At 37.5% G+C, this 26,984-nt stretch overlaps 1 protein-coding gene across 1 annotated transcript in view; it reads right to left on the bottom strand.

The window, feature by feature from the left end:
* Positions 1-11,504: 11,504 nt before the first annotated feature.
* The window catches only part of NSUN3 (NOP2/Sun RNA methyltransferase 3), a 64,902-nt gene continuing 49,422 nt past the window's right edge, over positions 11,505-26,984 (bottom strand). Inside the window, exon 6 of the mRNA XM_003261695.4 lies at positions 11,505-13,035. Within this exon, the coding sequence (XP_003261743.1) occupies positions 12,756-13,035 (280 nt within the window). The 3' untranslated portion in view covers positions 11,505-12,755. The remainder of the gene's footprint in view (positions 13,036-26,984) is intronic.

The raw sequence follows: 26,984 nt of genomic DNA on the forward strand, positions 1-26,984 counted from the left end.
GCTATGTTGCCTACCAGGCTTGTCTCAAAACTCCCGAGCTCAAGCAACCTGTCTCAATCCAATTAGCTGGGATTAAAGGTGTGAGCCTCATGCCTGGCTTCAAAAGCATTTATCACGAAGCATGAGAGCTATTTGATCTCTTCAAATGCATGAGTGCCTCCCTCACTCTTCTCTTAGGGTGACCATGTGGGCTGGACTGTCCTGGTCACATAGTTGTCCTCGTGTAATTATTAATAGCTTGCTTTTCTACTCTCAAAAATGTCTTAGTTGGATGATAAATTACATGGTCCCCTTTTCATAGCAAGGAACAAATGTCCCTGCCCTGGAAAGAGATATTGGTAGGGAAGGGCTGTACCAGAAATATTCTGTCCTTTTATTTAAATTACGACTTCCCTGTGCTTCTCTTTCTCCTGGCAAATCTTCTAAGATATACTTGTCAGAGGAGATTCCATGTTTTCCAGCTTAGCAGTATCAATAAAGACCATAGCACCGTTTCTCAAACTGAAGCCCAAGGACTTGGGGATTCTCAGATGACTCTCTGCTAACTGAGCTCCCAGTGAGAATGTGGGTAATTTTATATTTCATATTGAAGCTATTCTGAATTTTTAAAGATATAATGTAGGTATATTCTGTATCATCTGGATGGGCACTATGAGATTCTAGTGCTTAAGAAGTTGTTTATGTGCCGGGCACGGTGGCTCACGCCTGTAATCCCAGCACTTTGGGAGGCCGAGACGGGAGGATCACAAGGTCAGGAGATCGAGACCATCCTGGTTAACATGGTGAAACCCCGTCTCTACTAAAAATACAAAAACATTAGCCAGGCTTGGTGGTGGGCGCTTGTAGTCCCAGCTACTCGGGAGGCTGAGGCAAGAGAATGGCATGAACCCGGGAGGCGGAGCTTGTGGTGAGCTGAGATCTCACCACTGCGCTCCAGCTTGGGGGACAGAGCAAGACTCCGTCTCAAAAAAAAAAAAAAAAAAAGGTGTTTATGTTATTATCAAGCTAACCCCAAGCGGTACTATTTTAATATTTGTGAAATAACTTGAAAACACCAAAGCTGTTTTTAATATATAAATTCTGTATTTATGGAAAGTTGGAGAGAAAACAGCATCATAAGATGCTACAAAAAATCAAAGATTTTTGGTAATTCAAACAGAAAATTGGTGGAAGAATCAAAAAATCATGTGATGTACAATAGCTAAGACATACTGAACACTAAAATCTTACACATTAATTGTATGTATCATGCTTTGATTTCATGAGGCAATATAGTTTTAACAGAACAGCATCATCTGAGGTCTTAAATTAATGCTATTTATTTTATTTTCTAATTGTTAACAATGTTTTAGAGCTTTGTGGATTTTAAAGTTGTATAAAACTATATGTATACAGAATTTTTTACACTGTTAGGTTTGTTCATTTTAAAATAAATATTTTAATAAAACACTGGGGCCCCAGAGAATGTTTTTGCTCTTTTATTATACGTGGTACTTACATTACCAAAGTTTGAGATGCGTAAGAGTGAAAAACATCAAGCTTGGAAACAGACTGGTTTGCTGTGAAAGAGAAACAGAAACAACCGTGATTTCTGGCATGTTGGCTTAATAGAAATGCCAGTTTAGCAAAATGAACGTATTGCCAAGAATGTGAACATAGCTGGTTGTACTCTTCAACGAGGCTCTTTCACCTCTTTCTCCTTGTAATTCCCATCGCCTCCTCATGCTTTATTTACTCCTGTATTTATCACTCCTCTTAGACCTGTTTTGGTTCTCCACTATTTTTTTTCTTTCTCCCTTGACTTTAGTGTACAGTATTAATCCTTTGCCTCGGCTGCAGTTACAGGTCAGAAGACTTTTACAAAGAGAAGAGACACGATCAAATAAAACACCAGTCATGTAAGTGCCTGGAATATAGTAGTGGCTCAAAGTATATTCACTTTTCTTAGAGATAACCTATTTTTACTTAAAAAATTAGGCAACCAAAGTTTAGAAAGTTTTAGGCCTATTTAATGTCACAAATTCAGTTAAAGGCAGAAGTAGTTCCAGATCACACTAATTTTTCACATTTAAAAAAACACTCTGGGGTAACTGATAAGATTATGAAGATTAGGATTTTTCTATAGTTTCTGTGCTACCTCAATAAGCTATTTTTTGACTGTCCTTGATGTGAAGAACAACTTCTTTTTCTATTTTAAGATATTCTCATTTGCTGTTCTGCCCTTGGATATTCCTCGTAGGTTTGAAGCTTCTTCCAGAAGACAATTATGGATTTATCCATTGACATTCCAACCTTATTACTGAGCCTATTTCATTTTGAAATTTTCCTACACTGTATGCATGCTTCAGCATGCCCATAATGTAGTGGATTCTCTACTTAATTTACATCTCTCAGTTCAATGCACAAGGTTTTGAAAGTGGCTTGACTATTTCTTCAATTCACTGTGGAAAAACTAAGTATTGCAGCCTAAAATACAGATATATTGTTACCAGATAGAAGTATGAGAACAAAAAGACTGTATTTTCAAATATCTCATTCACTGCAAAAATATCACCAGGTGCCATAGCAGAATTAGCAAATTACTTAAAGGGTATCCTAACCAATGAGCTGGGGTTGAGACACTTTAACCATTGTGATAATTAAGTTTCCTCAATAGGATTACTCAAATTTCTATGAAAAAAGTAAAAGAGAATGTTACTTGTGTGTGTGTGAAAGAGAGAGAGAGAGAAAGAGAGAAAAAAGAGATAGAGATCCAGCTTTCAAAGCAAGGCGGCTTAGTATATAATATGCAAAGGGCTCAGACTTCATTGTGTAGTTGAGTGAGAGTCACTGACAAATTTTAATCACAATAATGACATGACGGAATTTTGTTGTATGAAGAGCACTTTGGCAGCAATAGAGAGTGTAGATTGTGAGGTATGAGGCAGCAGGTAAGAAGATGAGTTTGGAAGAAAATTCAATAGCTCAGTGATCTTAACTAAGGCAATGTCAATGGTATTAAGAGAAAACAATAAAAAAGACAGGTCTTGGTTATTATCTAGAGGTGAGAGTGAGGAAGAGGAAAGAGAAAAATGGAACAATGGAACATTACTCCCAAGTTTCTAACTTAGAAGGCCGGCTGGCTGGTGGTGTTTCTAAATAAACTGAGGAGAAGAGGCATATGAGTCAAGAAAGTTAGAGTCAAGGACATTCACTCTGATAGCCACAATTTTCTCAAGCAACAAGGAGGCAGGTGCATCATCTAAAGAAAATAGGAGAGGGTTTATGTGGGAGAGACGTAGAGAATAGTCAAAGTTTCAAAAAGTCACTAATGAAAATGGGAAAGAAAGCTGACCAAGGAATAGTCAAAGTTTTTGAGCAGTGTAAAAATCTTAGGTGAGGCCAGGCGCGGTGGCTCACACCTGTAATCCCAGCACTTTGGGAGGCCGAGGCAGGCGGATCACGAGGTCAGGAGATTGAGACCATCCTGGCTAACACGGTGAAACCCCATCTCTACTAAAAATACAAAAAATTAGCCAGGCGTGGTGGCAGGCGCCTGTAGTCCCAGCTACTCGGGAGGCTGAGGCAAGAGAATGGCGTGAACCCTGGAGGCGGAGCTTGCAGTGAGCGGAGATCGTGCCACTGCACTCCAGCCTGGGCGAAAGAGGGAGACACCATCTCAAACAAACAAAAACAAACAAACAAACAAAAAAACTTAGGTGAGCATGAATTTGTGGTAAAATAAATCTGCACAGTTGTGTAAATTTGTAGTGACATCAATCTGCACTGTCCACTGTATGATTTTCTTCTTTTTCAAACAATGCTCAGCGATGTAGGATCTATCAGTAGAGGCATGGTCTACGGACTGATACAGAATTGCAAGTTTCAATATCAAGTGCGATGGGAATGTAAGACAATGATGGAGATGAGAGCTCTGTGTTGTAAGTTGTAAGGCATTAACCTTAGGGTCCAGGATGAATAAAGAAAGGAAACCAAAAGGGAAAAGGATAGTCTTTAACAGAATTAAGGTTTAAAAACTACAGGTATCAAGAAAACTGGATTGCTGTTTAATAAAAATGAGAGAATAATAAAGCTGGAAGAACAGGAGGTACTGAGATTAAATATTCTCAGGTGGAGAAATTCTAGATCTGTGTTGTTCAATATGGTAGCCAAGAGCCACATGTGACTATTTACGTTAATTAAAATTTAAAAATTCTTCTTCAGGGCTGGGCACTGTGGCTCATGCCTGTAATCCCAGCACTTGGGGAGGCCAAGGTGCGTGGATCACTTGAGGTCAGTAGTTCCAGACCAGCCTGGCCAATATGGTGAAACTCAGCCTCTACTAAAAATACAAAAATTAGCCAGGCGTGGTGGCAGGCTCCTGTAATCTCAGTTTCTCGGGAGGCTGAGGCAGAACAATCTCTTGAACCTGGGAGGCAGAGGTTGCAGTGAGCTGAGATCTCACCACCGCAGTCCAGACTGGGCAACAGAGCGAGACTCTGTCTCAAACAAATAAACAAAAAAATTGTTCCTCAGTCACGCTGGATTGCAGTGGCACATTCTTGGCTCACTGCAACCTCCGCCTCCCAGGTTCAGGCAATCCTCCCAGCTCAGCCTCCCAAGTAGCTGGGACTAGAGGCACATGCCACCACTCCTAGCTAATTTTCACTTTATATATATATATATACACACATATATATATATATACATACACATATATATATATATATATATTTTTTTTTTTTTTGAGAGATGGGGTTTTGCCATGTTGCCCAGGCTGATCCTGAACTCCTGGGCTCAAACGATCTGCCCACCTCAGTCTCCCAAAGTGTTGGGATTACAGGTGTGAGCCATTTCACCCAGCCACACTAGCCACATTTTAAGTGATCAGTAGACACATATGGCTGGTACTGTCCATGTCTGGTAGAGCAGGTAAAACAAAGCAGAAAGATCCATTGGAAAGTGTGACTCTAGACAATGCCAGGTTCTAGGAAGTGCTCACGAGTGTGAGTTACTGAATGAAGAACATGGAGACAAAAGCTGTTGGAGAAGAGGCAATCAGGAGCCAGGAGGGTAGGATATTGGGTAGATTTTCCACAGACATGATGAATTCAGCCAGGATGGTGGCAAAAGTTCTGATGGGGAAGACATGAACTAGACACTCTAGTCCTCAGTGGATGTATTAATAGAAGGTGTGATCAGATAGGCGAACACCTACACTTTGTTGGGAGGAGTAATGTGCTTCCTGGTGATGCATCCTGAACCTTTCATGCCTTACCAGTGTCCCTTGCTCTTGAAACATGCCTGCCTGACTCAATCTAGGCTCTGTCACAGATACCACTTAAACTTCTCCTGGTTCAAAAATCACCTCTTCTAAAATTATATCAAATTGCTTCTGCCAACTCAATACTGTTGGATGGAAGAAGAATCTATTGAATTAATTCTATATGGCCAAGTTGACTAGGTAGCTGAAAATAATGCATCAATGGGCAGAGGTACAGCTCCATATAGAAGATTTACAGAGATTATCTTTACTATCACAAAGCAGTCTTCTAAGGAAGAAAGAACATAGGTAGTTTGATTTGTGTATGTCTGCTGTGTTTATAAACATTTGTTATAATATAGGACTTACATTGAAATTTTTAGGATCAATTTAAGAGGAACGAATATCATATGAAAATGTGGTATAACTAGTTACGTTGGCTATTAATGGCTAAAAATATCACACAAAACAATTTCCAGTGGCATCAGAGCTAGTTGTCACCTTTATAACCTCCCTTCCTTTAGAGAGTTGGCAGCCATAAGCTATAAGCCCACAGTAATCCTTCCCTAGTAACATTAATTCACAAGTCAACAGAAGTTCTCCAGAGTTCTCTACCCGCTGCCCCTCACCCTAGCAATTACTGTTAATACCTTAATGAAGAAAGGTTTACCATTTTGAAAAGGTTGTTGACACTTTGTTTGGATAAATATGTGAAGAATCTTTCTCTCTGTAACTTAGTAATTGTAAGCTGATATAAGCTCTGTCCTTCTCCTTTCCTTTCGCCATTGCCAATCTCTCTGAACTTTGTCCATTCATGTTAATATCTGCAATTCTATTTCCACAGGCTTTTAAGAACTAAGAAGGAGCTGGATGCTATGCTTCTGTGTTTTATTTTTCAATGAACTATACATTTTTAGTTCTGCTAGGCTGTATAGTCATTTGTGTGTGATAGGCTATTCCATAGCAATATGCAGTGGAAAATTCCTTTTGACAAGCCATAGCAAGCTTAATTGAGTCATGACGTATACCATTAAATAGCTTCCAGTGGGGCAAACATCCTCTTCCTAAGGTAGCGTATGCATTCCCTGGGTTTCAACATGACAATATGCCCTCATGCAACTAAGGAAATTACTTTTCTCATTTGTGAAAAGTTTCAGAAAGGTATGGAATTAATCTTTGAGTTAACAAATTAAATTTTAAAGAGATAAAAGCTCTACTACACTTTCTTCCTCAGATTTAGTATAACCCATTTTTAAAAAAGCTTAGCACTGAATTACAGGTCAATTTTAAAATGTCTTCTTTACTCTATTGTTGAGTCATTCCCTAATGAGAATCCCATATCAATTCTTTTAAAATTTTTATTTTATTTTAAATATACACAATAACATTAATAGAGACTATTCTGTCAAGATAGTATTTCTGGTTCTCTCCCATTGACTTTGCCTGAAGCCACTCCAAATTATGACATTACTCTTAATGTTTTCAGGGCAGATGCCGTTGGAGCGTTCAGCAAAAGTAGTAGATTATCAGCATATATTAGTTAACTTGCGAACCGCCATCTGAATATTCTTCAGATACCCATGGGATCTGTGTGATTTTCTAGCTTCAATGTCAGTCTGAAGAGTAACATCAGAAATGGGCATCATCCTTACTTCCCTCCCCAGTGCAGCAATAAGGCAGGGAAAGGGAGATTGTAAACCATTGATTTAAACCATATAAATGGATTGAAAATAAACTGTGCTATCTGCTTTACTTGTCCCCAGAGCCAAATTTACCTAACACATAATACAAGTAGTCTCATTCAATTGCATCAAAGGACTTTTTGGCATCTAATAAAATTATTGCTATTGGTTTTAATTTTCTCTTTGTATTCCAGATGAGTTGCATTCATCTATGCAGATTATCTGATGCTTATCTCCCAGGCATAAAGTCTTCTTGGATAAGGGTCTATTAGATTTGTGATTATTTGGTCACGTAGCCAGGTGTGCAGGTAGCTATTATTTTCTACCTACCCACATTATATGAAAGAATATTTTTCACAATACTGCTAAGGGAGTAATATGAAATCTGAGTATAAGGTTATAGGAATATACATAATAAGATAAAGAACTGCAGGACACCTTGATTTCTAACCACAGATAATATCTGATGCTTAAAAAAATTCAGTACAAACCATTTAAATGCATTACATTTATTCAGTCTATTTCTGAAAGTAGTGGCTGTTCAGCGTGTGGATGGCAGAGAGAAGTTAATGTGTTGGTAAGCAACCTAAATTTTTATAAAGCTATTTTGAAAGTAACTCAATGTCACAGAAAGTAGTATCAATTACTCTTTGCTTTACAATTGACACTGCAAGTCTGCTCCAAATTTCCACTCTTCAGCTCAGCATCTGCAAAGAAAAGGAAGGCAGAGAATACCCTCCACTGGAGATTTCTGGGTATCAAAATCACAAGACACACTTCTTTAGAATATGGCCTGAAATAGTTCAAAGGTTGTTGTTTTTTCCCCAAGTATTGATTAATCCTTTAATCCCCTGGGAATAGGGTATTACACAAAAGGAGGAAACTAAACAATGGAAAATAGGGGTAAAGTCAGTTAATAATCTTGAGGGTTCAAATAATCTACACTCTGTGAGACAGCATAGTATTGGGAAAAGAGCCTGGACCTTGCAGCCAGTTTTGATCGCGGCTCTACCCTTTAACTATGAAATATTAAGTTTAATGATTTATAACTAGCCGAAGAGAAGGTGAGGGAAAACATGCATCCTTTTTTACAAATAATAATACATGAGGCCGAGCACAATGGCTCACACCTATAATCCCAATACTTTGGGAGGCTGAAATGGGAGGATCGCTTGAGGCCAGGGGTTTGAAACCAGCCTGGTGAGGTCACATCTCTACAATAAAATAACAAAAACAATAATAATAATAATAATAATAATAATAATTTAAAAATTAGCCAGGCATGGTATTGTGGGCCTGCAGTCCAGGCTACTTAGGAGGCTGAGGCAAAAAGATAACTTGAGCCCAGGAAGTCGAGGCTGCAGTGAGCCATGATGACACCACTGCACTCTAGCTGGGTTTGGGGCAGTGGGAGGAACTAAATTACATTTGATACAAAGTGAAAAAAAAGGGGTTAAATGAAAATGAAACTTTGCTGGCTTTGCAGGACTGGCCTGGCACCTGCCCAGGAAAGGTTAAAAAAAGGTCAAACGAGCCTCCCATTGCGTGGCCAAGAAGTGGTTTCTGGAGAAATGGGTTTGGAGGATTTATCTGGTAAGTTCAGCTGTGGCCAAACTGAAAGCTTGTGAGCTGTACCCCTGACACCCAGAGTGTGGAAGCCCCAGAGGCCGAAATCCCTCGGAACACTCACGTTCTCCCCTGGGATGGGGGTGGGGAGGCCATGCAGAAAGACATGTTCTGAGAAACCAGTGCTCTAAGAAAATAACTTGTTACAAGACCATGTTTTTTCTAGTTTCAGAACATTTTACATAACTCATAAAACAGTGTTTGTGTAAAAATTCACACAAAGTTGCTAGACAGCATACAATTTCCAAAAATGTTCTGGGTTTTTGTTATATTCAGTTTTCTAAGGATGCACTCCAATCAATGGAAAAATGCAGACAATATGCAGGATTTCATTATCTTTGGTAAAACTATTCTCATTATTTTGTCTCTTCACAGTATTAACTCTGATATCCACTTTGTGCAGGGTCTGCTATTACTAGGATGTCAGAAAAATGTTAAAGCTGGATCTACGAGAGGCAAGTATTTCCAAACAGCAGTAATAGCTCCTTGGCCCCCACCCCCACTTCATGTATCTATACAGTCTATCTATACATTGGCTGTACCCTTTACTTACCAGTGTAGCCTTGGCAAACTACAAACAGAACTGAGCTTTGGTTTTCTCATTCACAAAAGGGGGTTATAATACTTATTCCTGAGTTTGTTTTAAACATCAATAAAGACAACATATACAGTGGGCGTGGTGGCTCACGCCTGTAATCCCAGCACTTTGGGAGGCTGAGGTAGGTGGATCACAGGGTCAGGAGTTCAAGACCAACCTGGCCAAGATGGTGAAACCCCATCTCTACTAAAAACACACAAAAAATTAGCCAGTCATGGTGGTGGGTGCCTGTAATCTCAGTTACTTGGGAGGCCGAGGCAGAAAATTGCTTGAACCCGGGAGGCAGAGGTTGCAGTGAGCTGAGATCACGCCACTGCACTCCATCCAGCCTGGGCGACAGAGCGAGACTCCATCTCAAAAAAAAAAAACATACATAAACAATTTATAGAATATTCAATGCTCAAATATTATCTATTTCATTATAATTATGGTTTATCTTCTCATTAAAAAAATAATAATTTCAACTATTTAGATTCAGGGGATACATGAACAGGTGTGTTACATGGGTATACTGGATGATGCTGAGGTTTGGGGTGCAGATGATCCCGTCACCCAGGTAGTGAGTGCACTACCCAATAGGTAGTTTTTCAGCCTACATACTGCTCCTTCCCTCCCCACCCTAGTAGTCACCAGTGTCTACTGTTCCTTTATGTCCATGTGTACTCGATGTTTAGCTCCCACTTGTAAGTGAGAATATGTATTAATATTTAGTTTTCTGTTCCTGAATTTGCTTAGGATAAAAGCATCCAGCTGCATCCATGTTGTTGCAAAAGACATGATTTCTTTTTTTTATCACTGTGTAATATTACACGAGGTGTATGTACCACATTTCCTTTATTCAATCCACTGTTGATGGGCAGTTAGGTTGATTCCATATCTTTACTATTGTGAATATTACTGTGATGAACACACAAGCGTTTATGTCTTTTTTTGTAGGACAATTTATTTTCCTGTGGGTATATACCCACTAATGGGATTGATAGGTCAAATGACAATTCTGTTATAAAGTTCTTTGAGAAATCTCCAAACTGCTTTCCATAGAGGCTGAAGTAATTTACATTTCCACCAACAGTGTATAAGCAGTTCCTTTTCTCCACAACCTCACCAGCATCTGTTATTTTTTATTTTATTGACTTTTTAATAATAGCCATTCTGACTGGTGTAAAATATCATCTCAGTGTGGTTTTGATTTGCATTTCTCTGATGATTAGTGATGAAGAGCACTTTTTCATATGTTTGTTGGCCATCTGAATGTCTTCTTTTGACAAATGTCTGTTCATGTCCTTTGCCCAGTTTTTAATAGGGTTATTTGTTTTTTGCTTGCTGATTTAAGTTCCTTATAGATTCTGGATATTAAACCTTTGGCAGATGCATAATTTGCAAATATTTCTCCCATCCTGTAAGTTGTCTGCTACTCTGTTGATAGTTTAGTTTGCTGTGCAGAAGCTCTTCAGTTTAATTAGGTCCCACTTGTCAATTTTTGGTTTTGGGGCAATTGCTTTTAATAATAAAATTATATATATATACACACACAGAAACACACATGCATGCATTTTTCAGTAATCATAGGAAAGTAAATTCAATAGCACACCAAGTATTCAGATTAAGTTTCATCGCATTATACTGGGAAAATAATGACATTTAACAAAGTACAGTGTGCAGATTTACTCTGTGATTAACCTACACAAAAGAAACCTATTTTTAAAACTTATAGTGTCTGAAGATAAAAAAAAAAACTAATAATGATAACTTAAAAAAGAAAACATCTTTTCCACCATCATTATTCTTCTGTATTTACCCAATATACTTGATTTGGTCCAAGAGTTCTAGCGTTACTTTATATTTAATTATTATTATTATTTTTTGCTACGGAGTTTCACTCTTGTTGCCCAGGCTGGAGTGCAATGGCGAGATCTTGGCTCACTGCAACCTCTGCCTCCTGGGTTCAAGTGATTCTCTTGCCTCAGCCTCCTAAGTAGCTGGGATTGCTGGTGCCAGCCATCATGCCTGGCTAATTTTTTTGCATTTTTAGTAGAGTCGGGGTTTTACCATGTTGGGCAGGCTAGTCTCGAACTTCTGACCTCAGGAGATACCCCTGCCTCAGCCTGACAAAGTGCTGGGATTACAGGTGTAAGCCACCGTGCCCGGACTTTAGCTTTACTTTAAACATATCAGTTGGACATAAAGGAAAAGAAATGATTAACAGACAACAGACTGAAGGTACAGAAAAAAAAAAATTCTTCCTGAGACTTCCTGATGATATAAACCCGGTTACATATGCTTACAAAACAAAAAAATTAATAAGCAAATAGTCTCTAGTTTAAAGGCACAGAACATAATGAACAATTCAAAAGTATTCAGCTTTAGCAGAATTTTGTATTTCTTATAATCAGATAAAGTTGTTTTTTTTAAAAAAAGGCTAGTTTCCAAAGAGATGCTATCTTTTGAAATGTGCTGCATAATTTTTCTTAATAGTTGGAAAAATAGGTTTGGACTCTTACTGAAGTAATTTCTGGAGAAAATGTGTGATGCTAACTGAAGCTAAAACCCTAAGTACATATAAAGAAATGTACACAGTATTCCCAGGATTTATGTAAACATGGAGAGCCACTTAGTAAATGGCACTGGGTTCTGGTAATCACATAGTCCACTCTCATTAGGCATCTCCGTCTTGTGCATTAATATGTGGCATCATATTCTCAGAGAACATTTTATAACAAAGTGAAATAAAAAGCCCCTCCAGATTGTGAATGTGAGATAATCAGATTCTGTAGTGCTCATTATGACTGCAATTATGTAACAAAACTTTCCAAATATAGTTCAGTGATTGCAGTTATTAATCATTCCGGTTTTGTCTCAAGTACTTGCTTTATAGCCTGCTGGATAGACTCCATAATTCTATAAGCTGAATGTTGAAAGTCAAACATGTGCATGTGAATCTGCTGTTCTAAAGGCCTTTCAATATAATTTACCCTTTCAATTTGTATTTGCGAATGCAAAAAAAGTGGGGGAAATAAAGCTGGTGTCAATAGAGTCACTGACCTTTGCAGTAAACATAAGATAGTCTTTAACAGAAAACAACGTTGCAAATAAAAAACCTATTTTGCTAGAACTAGAAATAGTGCTGCTTAAAAAGTTAGTGTCAGAATACCAATCAGTTCTGAGACAATCAGTTTCAAAAGTGGGGGGGAAAAAGCCTTGAACAAACCTGTACATTTGATAAGGGGGAAAATGGTCAGAGTGCTGGCAAATGTGAATTTTTGAAGGTTCAAAGCACTATCATAGATAGAATACAGATCTAAACATGTTATGCATAAAACCACATATTCTGATTAATTTAACTATAAAATGCCAAGCAAAGACAGCAGATTTACAATATAGAACAAACACCATCTGCACCACCATAAATCATTGTTACAGATATATTTCTAGGAAAAAAATACACCTGAACAATTCTCAAGCTTAGATTCTAAGATGCTAAAGTATTAACTAAATAGGATTCCAAACAGACCCAGAGAAAGTTACTGCATAATTATTTAAATATTAACATGTACTGAGTTCAGAAATATAAATATAATCACACATAAACACAGTTTACAAATTCATGTCACCATTTTCCTGTGCTCCATGATTTCTTCAATTTGGCTACATACATTGGGCCCCAGGCTTTGCCCTTATCTGGAATCACTAAGAGCCCACATTCCTGGCCAGTGGGAGCAAATGTGAAGTCGTGGGAGCAAGTCCTTGCTATTCCTTTAATGTCCATAGGCATGATGTTACTGTGGGAGTTTAAAATTTCACTGATCACATCTTGATTTTCTGCCTTGGAAAGCGTGCATGTAGAGTATACAAGTATCCCTCCAGGTCGTAAGGCCTTAATTGCAGACCTGTGTGCAATCAGAAAAATGCAAAAGATTAGTTAAGTATATTAAAAAGAAACCAGGGGGTCTGACAGCAAAGATTATACACTTAAAACTAACCTTACTCTGACTTAGACTGCAATTACTTTGGAAGTTTTCTAGTCTTTTTTTTTTCTTTTTGAGACAGAGTCTAACTGTGTCACCCAGGCTGGAGTGCAGTGGTGCAATCTCGGCTCACTGCAATGACTGCCTCCCAAGTTCAAGTAATTCCCCTGCCTCAGCCTCCCGAGTAGCTGGGATTACAGGCGGCCGCCATCATGCCCAGCTAATTTTTGTATTTTTAGTAGAGACAGGGTTTCACCAAGTTGGTCAGGCTGGTCTTGAACTCCTGATCTCAAGTGATCGCCTGCTTTAGCCTCCCAAAGTGTTGGGATTGCATGCGTGAGCCACTGTGCCCAACCTCTGATCTTACACCTATTTCTTTTTAACTTATCCCTGGAAGACTTGGAAAATGATAATCAGACCAATCAACATGGAAAAGATAGAGTAGGTTAGACTGGTTGATTGTTATTCAAAAACTAGGAAAATGGGGGTAGAGAACAGAATAATGAGTTTGTCTTTAAATTGATGGGAGTAAAAATAAAAACAAAGCATACATATGAAAGCATACATATGAAGTCATCGATACCATACTTCCAATATTGCAATTTGGGCAACCAGGTAAAAAGTTGGAAGGTTTTTATCTAAGAAAATTGAATAAACTATTCGTGAAGACTTCTAAGGCAGCCACTATGGGTTTTAGACCCCAAATCAAAGATCTCTGCATTCTACCATGAAGACAGCCTCCAGAGTAACAGTCAGCTCTTCAGAAAGTTATATCACCAGACAAAAGGTCTGATCCTTAAAATATACCTCTAGTACTTTTATTGTCTCATTATTAAATAAAAATGTATAACCAAGGATTGCTAGATAATTAAGGATCAGAAATGCTTAAGCAGTATGTAAGAGAAAGAACAAAATAAACAATAATGACACAGGAATAAACAGAAAATTCAGGGAACAAAAGAGAAATATGATCTATTAAATGCAGACAGATCAGCAAAGGTACAATATCCATAACAGAATGCCATGAAAAAGGATCAAGAAGAGAGTTCTTAGAAACTAAATATATGGTCACCAAAATAAAGAATATTCTGCAGAAGTATTTGGAAGTTAAGGTTGAAGAAATCTCTCCACAAAAAGTAGAACAGTAATAGACTGACTGAAAATGAGACAAGGTGGATCAATTACATAGGTTCAAAATCCAATTAATAGGGGTACTAGAAAGATAAGACATTCATCATTATTTATTGAGCCTCTATTATATGTTGAGCATTGTTCTAGGTGGTAAGTACATCTCAACAGACAGAACAACAATAAAAAAACTTTCACCTCATGAAGCTTACATTCTAGCTGGGGGAGATAGAATATAACAAATTAAATATGTTTTGAATTAAACTATGTCCCTGCAAAATTCCTTTGTTGAAGTCCTAACCCATAGTGCCTTAGAAGGTGACCGTATTTACAGACAGGGTCTATAAAGAAGTAATTAAGTTAAAAGTAGTTTATTAAAGTGGGCCCTAATGGAATATGACTGGGCTCCTTCAAGAAGAGGACATTTGGTCACAGAATTACAGGGGGGGACCATATAAAGAAGACTGAGGGAGAAGACAGCTATCTACCAGCCATGAAGAAGGACCTCAGATGAAACAAATCTTGCTGACGCCTTCGTCTCAAACTTCTGGCATCCAAAACTGTGATAAAATAAACTTCTAGGCTAGGTGCGGTGGCTCACGCCTGTAATCCTAGCACTTTGGGAGACTGAGGCAGATGGATCACCTGAGGTCAGGAGTTCGAGATCAGCCTGGACAACATGGTGAAACCAGCCAGGTGTGGTGGCAGATGCCTGTAATCCCAGCTACTTGGGACAATGAGGTAGGAGAATCACTTGAACCCAGGAGGCAGAGGTTACAGTGAGCCAAGATCACATCACTTCACTCCAGCGTGGGTGAAAGAGTGAGACTCCATCTCAAAAAAAAAAAAAAAAAAAGAAATAAAATAAAATAATAAAATGGAAAATAAACTCCTATTGTTTAAGCCACACAGTCTGTGGTATTTTGTTATGGCAACTCTAGCAAACTAATATAAATATATACACACATACATGAACATACACATATACAAAGATAAACATATACATATACATATATACATACACACATATATGTTCAGGTTTGCACATATTTTTTATTTAGTATGCAATTTAGTGATAGATAACTATGAAGAAAATAAAAGCAGGATAAAAGGATTAGGAGTGCTTGGATGAGAGGGATTATAATTTTAAATGGGACAGTTAGAACAGGTTGCCATTTCAGAAAGTGACATTTGAACAAAGTTCCGAGGAGGTAAGGGAGTGAGCCAAGCAGATATCTGAGAGAAGAGCATTCCATACCAAAGGAATAGCCAGTGAAAAGACCTTGAGGCATGTTCAAGGAAAGAGGAGGTCAGTGTGGCTGGAGCAAGGTGAGCCAGGGGTGGTAATCCGAGATGAGATGACAGAGTTAAGAGGAGGGGGTGGAGAGGGTCTTGATGAAAACTGTCAAAACTTCACCTTTATAATGAATAAAAAACACCCACACTTAGATCCATCATTGTTAAATTTTTGAACTTCAAGAACAAAGAGAAGGTGTTTAATGCCTCCAAAGAGAAAAACAGGTCACCTATTAAGAGCCCAGGAATCAGACTGGTATCGGTGGAGAAATACATTCCAAACCCTAGGAAAAAGCAATTTAAAGTGAATCCTATTTGTAGCCAACTCATAAAATAAATATGTAGCAAGAATACAGAAACTTGCAGATATCTGATGACTCCGAAATTTTAATTCTAGCAAAATGAGGAAATAAAGCAAGAAAGAGGAGAAATGTAATTCAGAAAAGAGTGGATGCAACATAGAAGAGCAGTGAAAGGAGTGAAGCCTCAGAGTGAGAGCTGCGTGGGAGGCCTGGAAGGCAACTACTGCAGTCTGGAAAAAGAGGGAGCTCTCCAGAAGGAAGGGAGAAGGGAGAGAAGAAAAAAAGATAAAATGACTGAAAACTGAGAAAAACTTGAAGATTTGGTATACATAATTGGGAGGGAAAGGGAGAGATCAACTTGTCTCATCTATTTGATTCTAGAAAAAATGTTTCAGTGGTATTCTGCTTATGAGATCGAACTAAGAGAGAAGGAATTTTAATTCTAACATATTATTCCATTATGCAGTGGACAATATTTATAGAATTAAACAATATACACCACTTATGGGTCTTCAATGTTCAGAATTACTCCAAAGACCAATCTTAGCATTGTTACAGAATAGATTTTAACATCTCAGAAATAATATGATCAACCTTGGCAACATGCAAGTACAGCTGTAAGATACTGGGAAGTAGAAGGGAGGGAGAAATGGAAGGCAGGGTGGGCGTGTAAGTGTTCTTATTTTATAAAAAGAAAAGCCAAAAGATATTTGCCTCTAATTATTTTTTAAAAGAATAAAGATAAATAAAGAAAAAAAGACAATAAAGGTGTGATGTGTATTTAAGAGAACCTTCCCCCACTAATAGAATAAGAAATGTACTAAGTTTCAGAGCCGACAGGGAGAAACTGAGTACAGTGTGAGATTGCAGGGTGCAGGGTAGTGTGATGAGGGAAGGGTGGTGTAAGTGACATAAATCCTTGTGATAGGGCAGTAGTTAATGTCTAATTTTTTGATAATTTTAGAAAATGAATAAACGTATTAGAGATTTGGGGGTGACCTGAAGAATGAATTAGGAACCGAAATCATTAGAAGTAATTGCCTCTGAGGAGTAAGACTGGAGGAAGAGAGGAAGAGTCGCAGGGGAACAATCCTTTTCACTAGGAGCTCATCTGTAGTTTAATTTTTTACCAATCTGATTTATTTCTGTAATACAAATTAAAGGGGAGATTTGACAAAAGAATAAATACCAGAGCTTTTGCCATGGAGGTCACTTAAATTTTTTTTTTTTTTTGGGGGGGTGGATGAGTCTCGCTCTTGTTGCCAAGGCTGGAGTGCAGTGGTGTGATCCTGGCTCACTGCAACCTCCACCTCTCCAGTTCAAGCGATTCTCCTGCCTTAGCCTCCTGAGTAGCTGGGATTACAGGCACCTGCCACCATGCCTGGCTAATTTTTGTACTTTTAATAGAGATGGGGTTTCACCATGTTGGCCAGGCCGGTCTCAAACTCCTGACCTCAGGTGATCCGCCCACCTTGGCCTCCCAAACTGTTGGGACTACAGGCGTGAGCCACCATGCCTGGCCAGTTATATGTATTTTCAAAAAAACTTTGACTGTTAAGGGAGAACCTCTCTAGAAAAGGTATTCCCTGAGGTTCCAGATAACTAAAATTCTATGGTATCCAGGATTTCTATACATCTCATGTATTCATTTATCGATTAAAGAGATATTTTGGGGGTTCCTACCACTGAGGGTCTTCTCACACTTCGGTGCTTGTTGTTAGTCTCTAAAAAAACTTTTTCTATGTTTCTTCTCCTCACTATTCACTGCCCTCTAAATATTCCCCACGGAAACAAAAAGGGCTCCTATCTAGATGCTGGAGATGTGAACTGCTAAGGGGATAATAAATATCCTGTGGTAGGAAGAATGAAAACCCCTCAAAGATGTCCACATCCTAATCCCCAGAACCTGTAAGCAAGCCATTTTACATGGGAAAACGCTATGTGCAGATATGACTAAATTAAGGATCCTGCAATGGGGAGATTATCCTGGATTATCCGAGTGGGCCTGATGTAATCACAAAGGTCCTTTATCATTGAAAGAGGGAGGGAGAGAGTTGCTGAAGATGTGACTATGGAAGCCTGGGTTGAACTGACAGGATTGCTGGCCTAAGGCAAAGAGCCCAGGTATGTGAGCTGCTTCTGAAGGCTGGAAAAGGTAAGCAAACAGATTTTCCCTCAGCACCTCCAGGAGGAACACATTTCTGCCAGCATCTTGATATTAGTCCCACAGGGCTCATTTTGGACTTCTGACCTCCAGAAGCGCAAAGGTAACAAATCTGTGCTATTTTAAGCCACTAAATTTGTGGTAAATTGTTACAGCAGCAACAGGAAACAACTAATATACATCTAATGATGGCTTTTTTTGTTTTCTCTTTTTTTGTTTTTACAGCAACACACTAAGGTAAAGGCCAATTTGCCAAGTAAAGTTGTAACTACATTCATTTTGGATCATTTTCTACTAACTGTAGCAATAGGTATAAGACTTTCTTTAAAACTGTTAGATTATTAAAATGGTATAGCCACTATGGAAAACAATATGACAGGCCTCAGAAACTTAAAATTCAAGTTATTATGTGCTCCAGCAATTCCACTTCTGGGTATATTCCCAAAACAACTGAAAGCAGGGTCTTAAAGAGATATTTGTACTCATGTTCATGGTAGCATTATTCACAATGGCCAAAAGATAGAAGCAACCCAAGTGTCCATCAGTGGATTAACTGCCAAGCAAAATGTGTAGACAGATACATAGATATAATGAAATATTATTCAGCATTAAGAAGGAAGAAAACTCTGACAGATGCTATAACACGGGTTAACCCTGAGAACATTATGCTAAGTGAAATAAGCCAGTCACAAAAAAGAAATATCACATGATTCCACTTATATGAGGTATCTAGAATAGTCAAATTCATAGAGACAGAAAGTAGAATGGTGGTTGCCAGGAGCTAAGAAATGAAGGGAATGAAGAGTTAGTGCTTAATGGATATCGACTTTCAGTTTTGAAAGATGAAAAGAGTTCTGGAGATTGGTAGTACAACAATGTGACTGTACTTAACATTATTGAACTGTACACTTAAAAATGGTTAAGATAGCAAATTTTATGTTACGTATTTTTAAACAATTAAAAATAGAGAAATACACAATAAAAATGTTAGATTATTGTGGATATAGGCAATATTTGAATTCAGATATTTCCAACCTCCCATTAAAATGACTACTTTGGTCTCAGTTCCACAATTAGCAAAGCCAATGCTTAATCAGGTAAGTATGATTCTTTCTCATTAAAGCTGTACAAAAGTACATAGAAGCCTCATAATTTACAAACAATATGTTCCTGGCTTAATGCAAATTTAAATTAATTTCTATAATGTTGCCAATGTTGGCTGATTCTTCTGCTTAGCTTTCATTTCGACATTCATAATTTATCTTTCTAAAATTAGGTAGATATAACTTAACTGCCCACATTAATTTCTAAATGAGAAAATTGTATGTGGTAACACAAAGCCTTTTTAAAACAAATTGGGTTAATCTCAAAACCATAAGGCAAATGTTAGGGATTCCTGTCAAATGGTCTTACTGTTTTGCTACTGCGGCTTGTTGTTTAAAGATCATTTTAATCCTTTTGCTTTCAGTAGTTATGTATTTTAAAACTATCAGAAATTTGTATTCAAAGATAAAGGAAGGAAGGCAAGTTGTAAAAACTAACTCCCAGGGTTTATAGCTAAGATTTTTCTACTCTGAGAATTATCTTATGCTATAGATCAGGGGTCCCCAATCCCTGGGCCTACAGACCAGTACCAGTCTGTGACCTATTAGGAAGCCAGCCGCACAGCAGGAGGTGAGTGGTAGGTGAGTGGTGGGTGAGTGGGCGTTACCACCTGAGCTCCGGAATCTAATTAACGCCTGATGATCTGAGGTGGAACAGTTTAACCCTGAAACCATCTCCCTGTCCCCCTCCCCCAGAGTCATAAATGCCATTTTTCTTATGAACTGAACCAGACCATGTTGTGGCCTCCCACTGTTTTTGCAGAAAGTATAAAACTATCTCTATAATTACAATTTATCATTACACACTATAGTTTCTGTTAAGGCAAGAACATACAACAACTTTATAATCAGACAAGCTCAATGATTTAAAAACCAATATTTCAATATTTCTGGTCTTTGTTTTCCAATCAAAATTAAAAGATGTATTTTACAATATACTAAGCAAAAATTAACACACACCTAAAATGTAAGTATCTAAATATACAGGGCCCTGTCCATTAAAATAATGTCTGGGATAAATCATCTGCTTCTATAACAATTTATACACATTTTGAAGTAGTGTACAAGTAGCAAGAAATTATCATCACAGGTTTCATCCAAATCATAAACAGAGGACTGTATATGTATTTTTACAACAGTTAGATGGTAGGATGTGAGAAGGGTTGTTTGGGGGAGAAAAATGATTCACTCAAAACAAAAGAAAGATATTGCTTAATAGGTCTTAAGATCATTAAGAAATTTTAAATTCTGGAGGTGGCAAAACATTTAGAAATTAGAAAGACGTGAATAATACTAATAAACTTTGGCAAAGCTGTGGTACTGACCACATAAAAAGATAAGCCAGGATTAGAGAACGAAGAAGAAAAAAAAAGACAGGTTGGGTTCTCTATGCTTGTGTAAATGTCTGTGCCATGCAGTTATTTATTATTTTTTTTTAAATAAGAGGAAGGAAAACTGAACAGCCAGCCAAGCAACATCCATTTTTGCATAATAGTATAGTATCCTCTATTAACCTCTCCAAATAAGCCATGGCCCCTTGGCTCCTGAATGATCCTGTATCACGGTTTAACAAGATCCTGAGTAATGTCATATTATTCATTTGTGCTAACCACTAACTATAATGCATGAAATTATTACAAACCAAGCCGTATTAAGACTGGTATTATTCATCATTGAATTCTAATGATAACAGTAAACTTTCTAATCATACTTAAAAGTAGAAGTCAGAAAAATGTCATGACTAACAACAGTAGAAGCAAAAGTATTATTTGATCAGATTAAGTAGAATGCTAACCTGATACTCTAAAATGGAAACTAGTAAACATTATCTTGGGTTTTACATATTCTTTAATATAAAATGCCCAATTATAATGCAAAGCTAGGGAAGTACTTTTTAAAAAATTGATATAATTGTAGATAATCTGAAGGTATATGCGTTATTTTGACACGTTTACAATGTAGAATGATCAAATCAGGTAATTAGGAAATCCACCACCACAAACATTTATCTTTTATCTCTGGAGTATCACAATTCTCTTCTAGCTACTTTGAAATATACAATAAATTATTGTTAACTACAATTTCCTTACTGTACTATCAAATCCTAGAATTTATACCTTCTATCTAACTGTATTTTTGAACCCGTTAACCAACTTCTCTTCATTGGAGGAAGTACTTCTAAAGGAAGCAGAATTGCGGCAAATATAATCCCTCTATCATTTCTCCAAAACGCACATATTCCCTTCAGAAGCCTCCTATAAAAGTGCTGATCAGGTTTAAACTCTACTTAAAATATGAGGTAAGATTCTCTCTCACAACACTGCTGTAGGAAACAAAGTTGATCTTGATTAATTTTATAGCATATAATACAATGGCCTACTGCACAATGAAGGTAAGAAAAAAAGAAAAAATATATACTAGAAAATGATTTTACCCCAAGTACACCTAAAAGAGAAAGAAAGATGGCCTCCTTGCCACGGAATGTATACCAGATAACCTGTTACTATATGGCAGATATCAGGCATACAACTTTCCCCAAATCTTTGCTTGTCTTTCAGTGTATCATGGAACAGGCTGAAATGCATTTTGTGTTTGAACCACCTAGTTAATGAAGCTGCTAAAAACAAAACAATACAGTTTTTAAAAAGAAACCATTAAATAGAATATAATGTTAAACTTCCCTCATTTGCAAACAGAAAATCCTCAATAGATTTTTGACAGTTCACAGAATACAACCAAGTGGTACTTTAGGTCTATCTCTTGTACTCTGTTGTGAAATCCAAAAAGCTCTGTAACCTACAGGTTTTTAAAAATTATGTTGTGAGGCCGGGCGTGGTGACTCACGTCTGTAAACCCAGCACTTTGGGAGGCCAAAGGGGGCGGATCACTTGAGGTCAGGAGTTCAAGACCAGCCTGGCCAACATGGTGAAACCTCGTCACTACCAAAAATATGAGAAATTAGCCGAGTGTGATGGCATGCGCCTATAACCCCAGCCACTCGGGAGGCTAAGGCAGGAGAATCACTTGAAGCCAGGAGGTGGAGGCGGCAGTGAGCCGAGATTGTGCCACTGCACTCCAGCATAGGTGATAGAGTGAGACTCTGTCTCAAAAAAAAAAAGAAAAAGGAAAAAAAAAGTTGTGGCAGATTCATTTGGCTTAAAAATCTGACTTAAACTCATGTAAGGCTATTTATGGCCAAGACTTATCTCATGTGGTATAACTATTTATATGTCTTGCTGAAAAAATGTTTTTATGTTTGATTATGGAGTATTGTTCCAGACCCTCCTGTAGAAAGGAGGTTAGACCATGTACTAAGTATGTACTATATTACCTCTTTAAAATCCAAAAAAATTCTGAATTCTGAAACACATCTGCCATTAAATAAGATTTTCGGCTTGTATTTTAGATCCAAATGAATTATACTGTAAAACTATATACGATATCTTCTGTAAATATCTGCATGTATGATAAAACTAGTTAGTATGATAAAACTAGTTAACCACATAGTTAGTTATCCAATAAAAGCTTAATTTAATTACTTGTTGCAAGTAAATCATTTAAATGTTAACTTTTAAAAGCATCAGATAGGCAAATCTACTGATAAGCAGTCTATATGCAGGATTCCACCAGAGTTTTCTAAGGAAAACTGGATTGTTTTGTGGTTTCAATACACCAAGGATTCCTTCTCTCACTCCCTCAAAAAATGTTTTGATCTGCGTGTCTGTATTTTAAAGAAATTCTGTAAAATCAATAATAAACGTATTTTTTAAAGGCATTCATTTTGTCTTTCCCAAAGTTTAATGCTTTGCCTTCAAGGATGAAGTTCTCCATCCTTGAAAGGTCTGCTTAGAGGGAAACAGAGAATCATGCCTCAAAAGCCTTTTAAGAAACTGGCTTAAAACAAGGTGAGAATGTGTTGCTTCTCTAGCACAAGACAGACCACCTTTACATTCCCAGACTAATCTACATAGGCTTCCAACTAAAGGAGAGTAAGAAAGGAAAATAAAAGAAAAATTATTACTTGACTTAAATACCTTAAAGAAAAACATGTATTATCTTAATTATAGCATAAGTTCAATGACCTTGAAAAACTAAAACAAAACAAAACCTAAAATGTCTTAAAACACTGACAGTTATCAAAGTTCCAAAGGAGCGTGTTTCAAAACATAACCAAAATTTAAACCACGATGCAGGATGTCCTATTTTTCCCTCGGCAAATATCTGAGTTTCAAACACAGAATGTTATTTTTATAAATAGCTATTAAAACATCCTAACACATTTAAAAAAATATAAATTCCCTTTCTCGGATCTATTCTTTTGGTGCTTGATTAGAAAATTTGGCATTCTGATAGGAGGGTCAGTGTTAATTAGATCACTGTGTTCAGCTGTTTTCTGCATTTAAAAAGGGCTGAGCCAAAAAAATGCAGAAAAGAACAATCAGCACAGCAACAGTGCCATCTTTTGACCGAAACGAGAGTGATTTTCCCTCTTTCATTAATTCCTCATGACTTATCACCAGGAGATAAATTCTTTTTATGTCATCGCTATAACACGTTTGAAGTCACAATCACTGTCTCGTCTACAATTTCTGGTACAGAAGTAAAAGAATCATACATGTCTGTGCCCTTGAAAAATTAAGATTACAGCCCCAAAATACTATGATGAATATATTTACTCCTAATCTTTATTCATGTCCCTTCCTTCGCCATTGGAGTATCAAGGCAATAGTACCCTTCCGTTGGAAGCAAATATAAGTAAAGGATGCCACAATATTAGTAAGCTTTTCCTTCTCAGAAACTCTAGCATTATACATTTTTTAAAACCAAGTAAGATTGTAGAAATTTAAAAAATTTAAAATAAGCATAGGAACATCGATCCTGCAACTGGTCCACTGTAACCATTTAATAATCAATTAATATTTCAGAAAGCCTATATGAGACTACCTTATAAAGCTATTTGCAACTTATGTAGAAAAGAACAAGTTATATAATTAACAATGTGAAAAATGTATGAAAACTACAGTCTTTTTATCTCACTGCCCAAATGATAGTTTAAGTCCAAAACTGAAAAGGTAAGATGCTTCCAGAGAACACTGGACACATGTACATATTCCTCCATGAGGAAATTCTTACACTTTCTTTAAACTAGAATAGAGCAGCGAGAAAAAAAAAAAAGAGAAAGAAATCATGTCTTTTGCAGCAACATGGATGCAGCTGGAAACCATTATCCTAAGTGAATTAATGTAGGGACAGAAAACCAAATATTGCATGTTCTCAATTATAAATGGGAGCTAAACATTGTGTACTCATGGACATAAAGATGGCAGTAATAGACACTGGGAACTACTAGAAGGGAGAGGGCAGAAGGGGGGTAAGAGCGGAAAAACTATTTGGTGCTATGCTTACTACCTGGATGATAGGATCAATCATATCCCAAACCTCAGCATCACGCAACACATCCATGTAACAAACCTGCACATGTACCCCCTGAATCTGAAATACAAGAAATTATGTAAAAAATAAGTAAACGAAATAGAAAGAATCTTCCTGAATAAAAGGGAACAGAATGTGGATTTGGTCCAGAAATCAAACAAGATGCTGACTCCTATGTTAACTGAGTGTAGGATATGTGATCAGCTTAATTAATATTATCTTATGTTTACTTGGTGCTCTAGTTAAAGAGCACTTCACAGACAGAGTCTTAATAAAACCTTATGAGGTGAGATGTACAAGGTAAATAGTCTGACAAGACTGATCAGATCGAAGGTCACAAAGACTCTGATTTGCCTGAAGTGACACAGCTAATTAATGCAGCACAAAGACTGCCACTCAAATGTAGTACCGGAAAGAGGACCTCAAGCTTTACCACTGCTATGTGCCCTGAAGCAAATACTACGACTGCTAAAATAAGTTTGGAATTTGAGGCAATAAGACACAGGACACCACATGCATTCATTCTAACATCCCAATTGTCTCAAATACCCATTGAAGGTAAAAAATAACTATATACCTCCAGGCACTTTTAACATAAAGAAAGTAGAATTAATAGGTCTTAAGCAATGACCTGAGAATCTTACCTACCAGTCCTTTTATACAGCATACAACCTCCACCTATTAAAGTGCTGCTGTACAGCATTATGATGAGGTGAATGAAAGCACATACTTCACACTGAGACATAATTTGAAACTTTTCATCACAGATTGGCATTTAAATGATAGTTGTGTACAATTTTAACATATTAGACCCAATGTAGAGACTCAAAAGTAGTTAGTCCTTCATTAAAATTCCAAATAATTTGGAATACCTTGGTAGTTATTCCAAATAACTTGGTAATTCATTTAACAATAGTTTGTTTGCACAACTCTAAAAGGTAGATAGAAATACTGTTTTCCTCAGAAGCTTGACTCAGCAAGAAAATAAGTAGACAAACAGCCTGTATTAAAAAGCCTATTTTCAGCCTTCATTTCCCTGATTCTGCCATTAATCCTCAACTTCATGAAACTTTCTTCTGATCTGGCTTTCTGGATGCTGTTTTTTCTTTGTTCATCTTCTATTTCTCTGAAGTCCCCCTTTAGCCTCCGCCTCCCCATCTGCCTTTCCTTTTTCATATCCCTTAAATATCAGTCTGCCCTAGAACTCTATCCTTCATTTCCTTTTTTACCTGACATTGTGTTTTATATGCTATCTCATTCAGTCTTTCAATTAAGTTCTGAAGCATGAATTATTATTCTTACTTTGCAGATGAGAAAACTAAGGCAAGACAGTTATTTGTACAAAATTTCTCAGGAAATGTCCAAACCAGTATTAAAATGCAGGCAATATAGTTCTATAGCTCATACTTTTAATGGCAGTTATCCCCTGCCATTCATTATGTAAGGGCTTTGTCAACTACTTCTTGATTATTGTAAAATCTTTCAAACTGGCTGTCTTGCTTAAGAGTTTGGTTATTCTTGGGCCAGGTGCGGTGGCTCACGCCTGTAATACCAGCACTTTGGGAGGCTGAGGTGGGCGGATCATGAGGTCAGGAGATCGAGACCATCCTGGCTAACACAGTGAAACCCTGTCTCTACCAAAAATACAAAAAATTAGCCAGGCATGGTGGCGGGGGCCTGTAGTCCCAGCTACTTGGGAGGCTGAGGCAAGAGAATGGCGTGAACCCGGGAGGCAGAGCTTGCAGTGAGCCGAGATTGAGCCACTGCACTCCAGCCTGGGCCACAGAGCAAGACTCCGCCTCAAAAAAAAAAAAAAAAAAAAAAAAAAGAGTGTGGTTATTCTCTTCACATCTTCCAGCATTACTTGATCAAGGAATTTCCAACTTGTAGCAGACACCTCTAATTATTCTTCAGTATCTGTTCTCATTTCCTTCCATAGTAATGGGATTTTTAATTGGGCACAGCCAAGGCTAATTTCCTAGACTGCCTTGTAATAACCATAATCATATGACTAAGTCTGACCCATGAGATGTGAGTGGAAGTAATGTTGAATTATGCTTTGACTCCTTCCTACTAGTTGCAATGCAGATTAAACAGCAAGAACTGGGATAGCCACCCTGGATTGTGAGGTTGAAGATTAGGCCTGGATCCCTGATGATTCTGGAGTCTGGCCATCTACTGAGTACCTAGACAACCCTGGGAAGCCTACTCAGATTCTTATTTATTTAAGTCCCTATTATTTTAAGTCTCTTTCTCTGTTATATTAGAAGAAAAACTGTCTTAACTAATACTGAATTTGGTACCACGTGGAGTTGTAGCAGAATCTAAGTGTAGAACTGCCTTAATAAACAGGTAATAGAGGGCAAGGTCACAAACACTACAGGTTAGAAAGCCAGTATGATGGCTAGATAATTTATGTTCAACTTGGCTGAACCATGATATTCA

The sequence above is a fragment of the Nomascus leucogenys genome, chromosome 21 (assembly GCF_006542625.1).
Source record: "Nomascus leucogenys isolate Asia chromosome 21, Asia_NLE_v1, whole genome shotgun sequence".
Lineage (NCBI taxonomy): Eukaryota > Metazoa > Chordata > Mammalia > Primates > Hylobatidae > Nomascus > Nomascus leucogenys.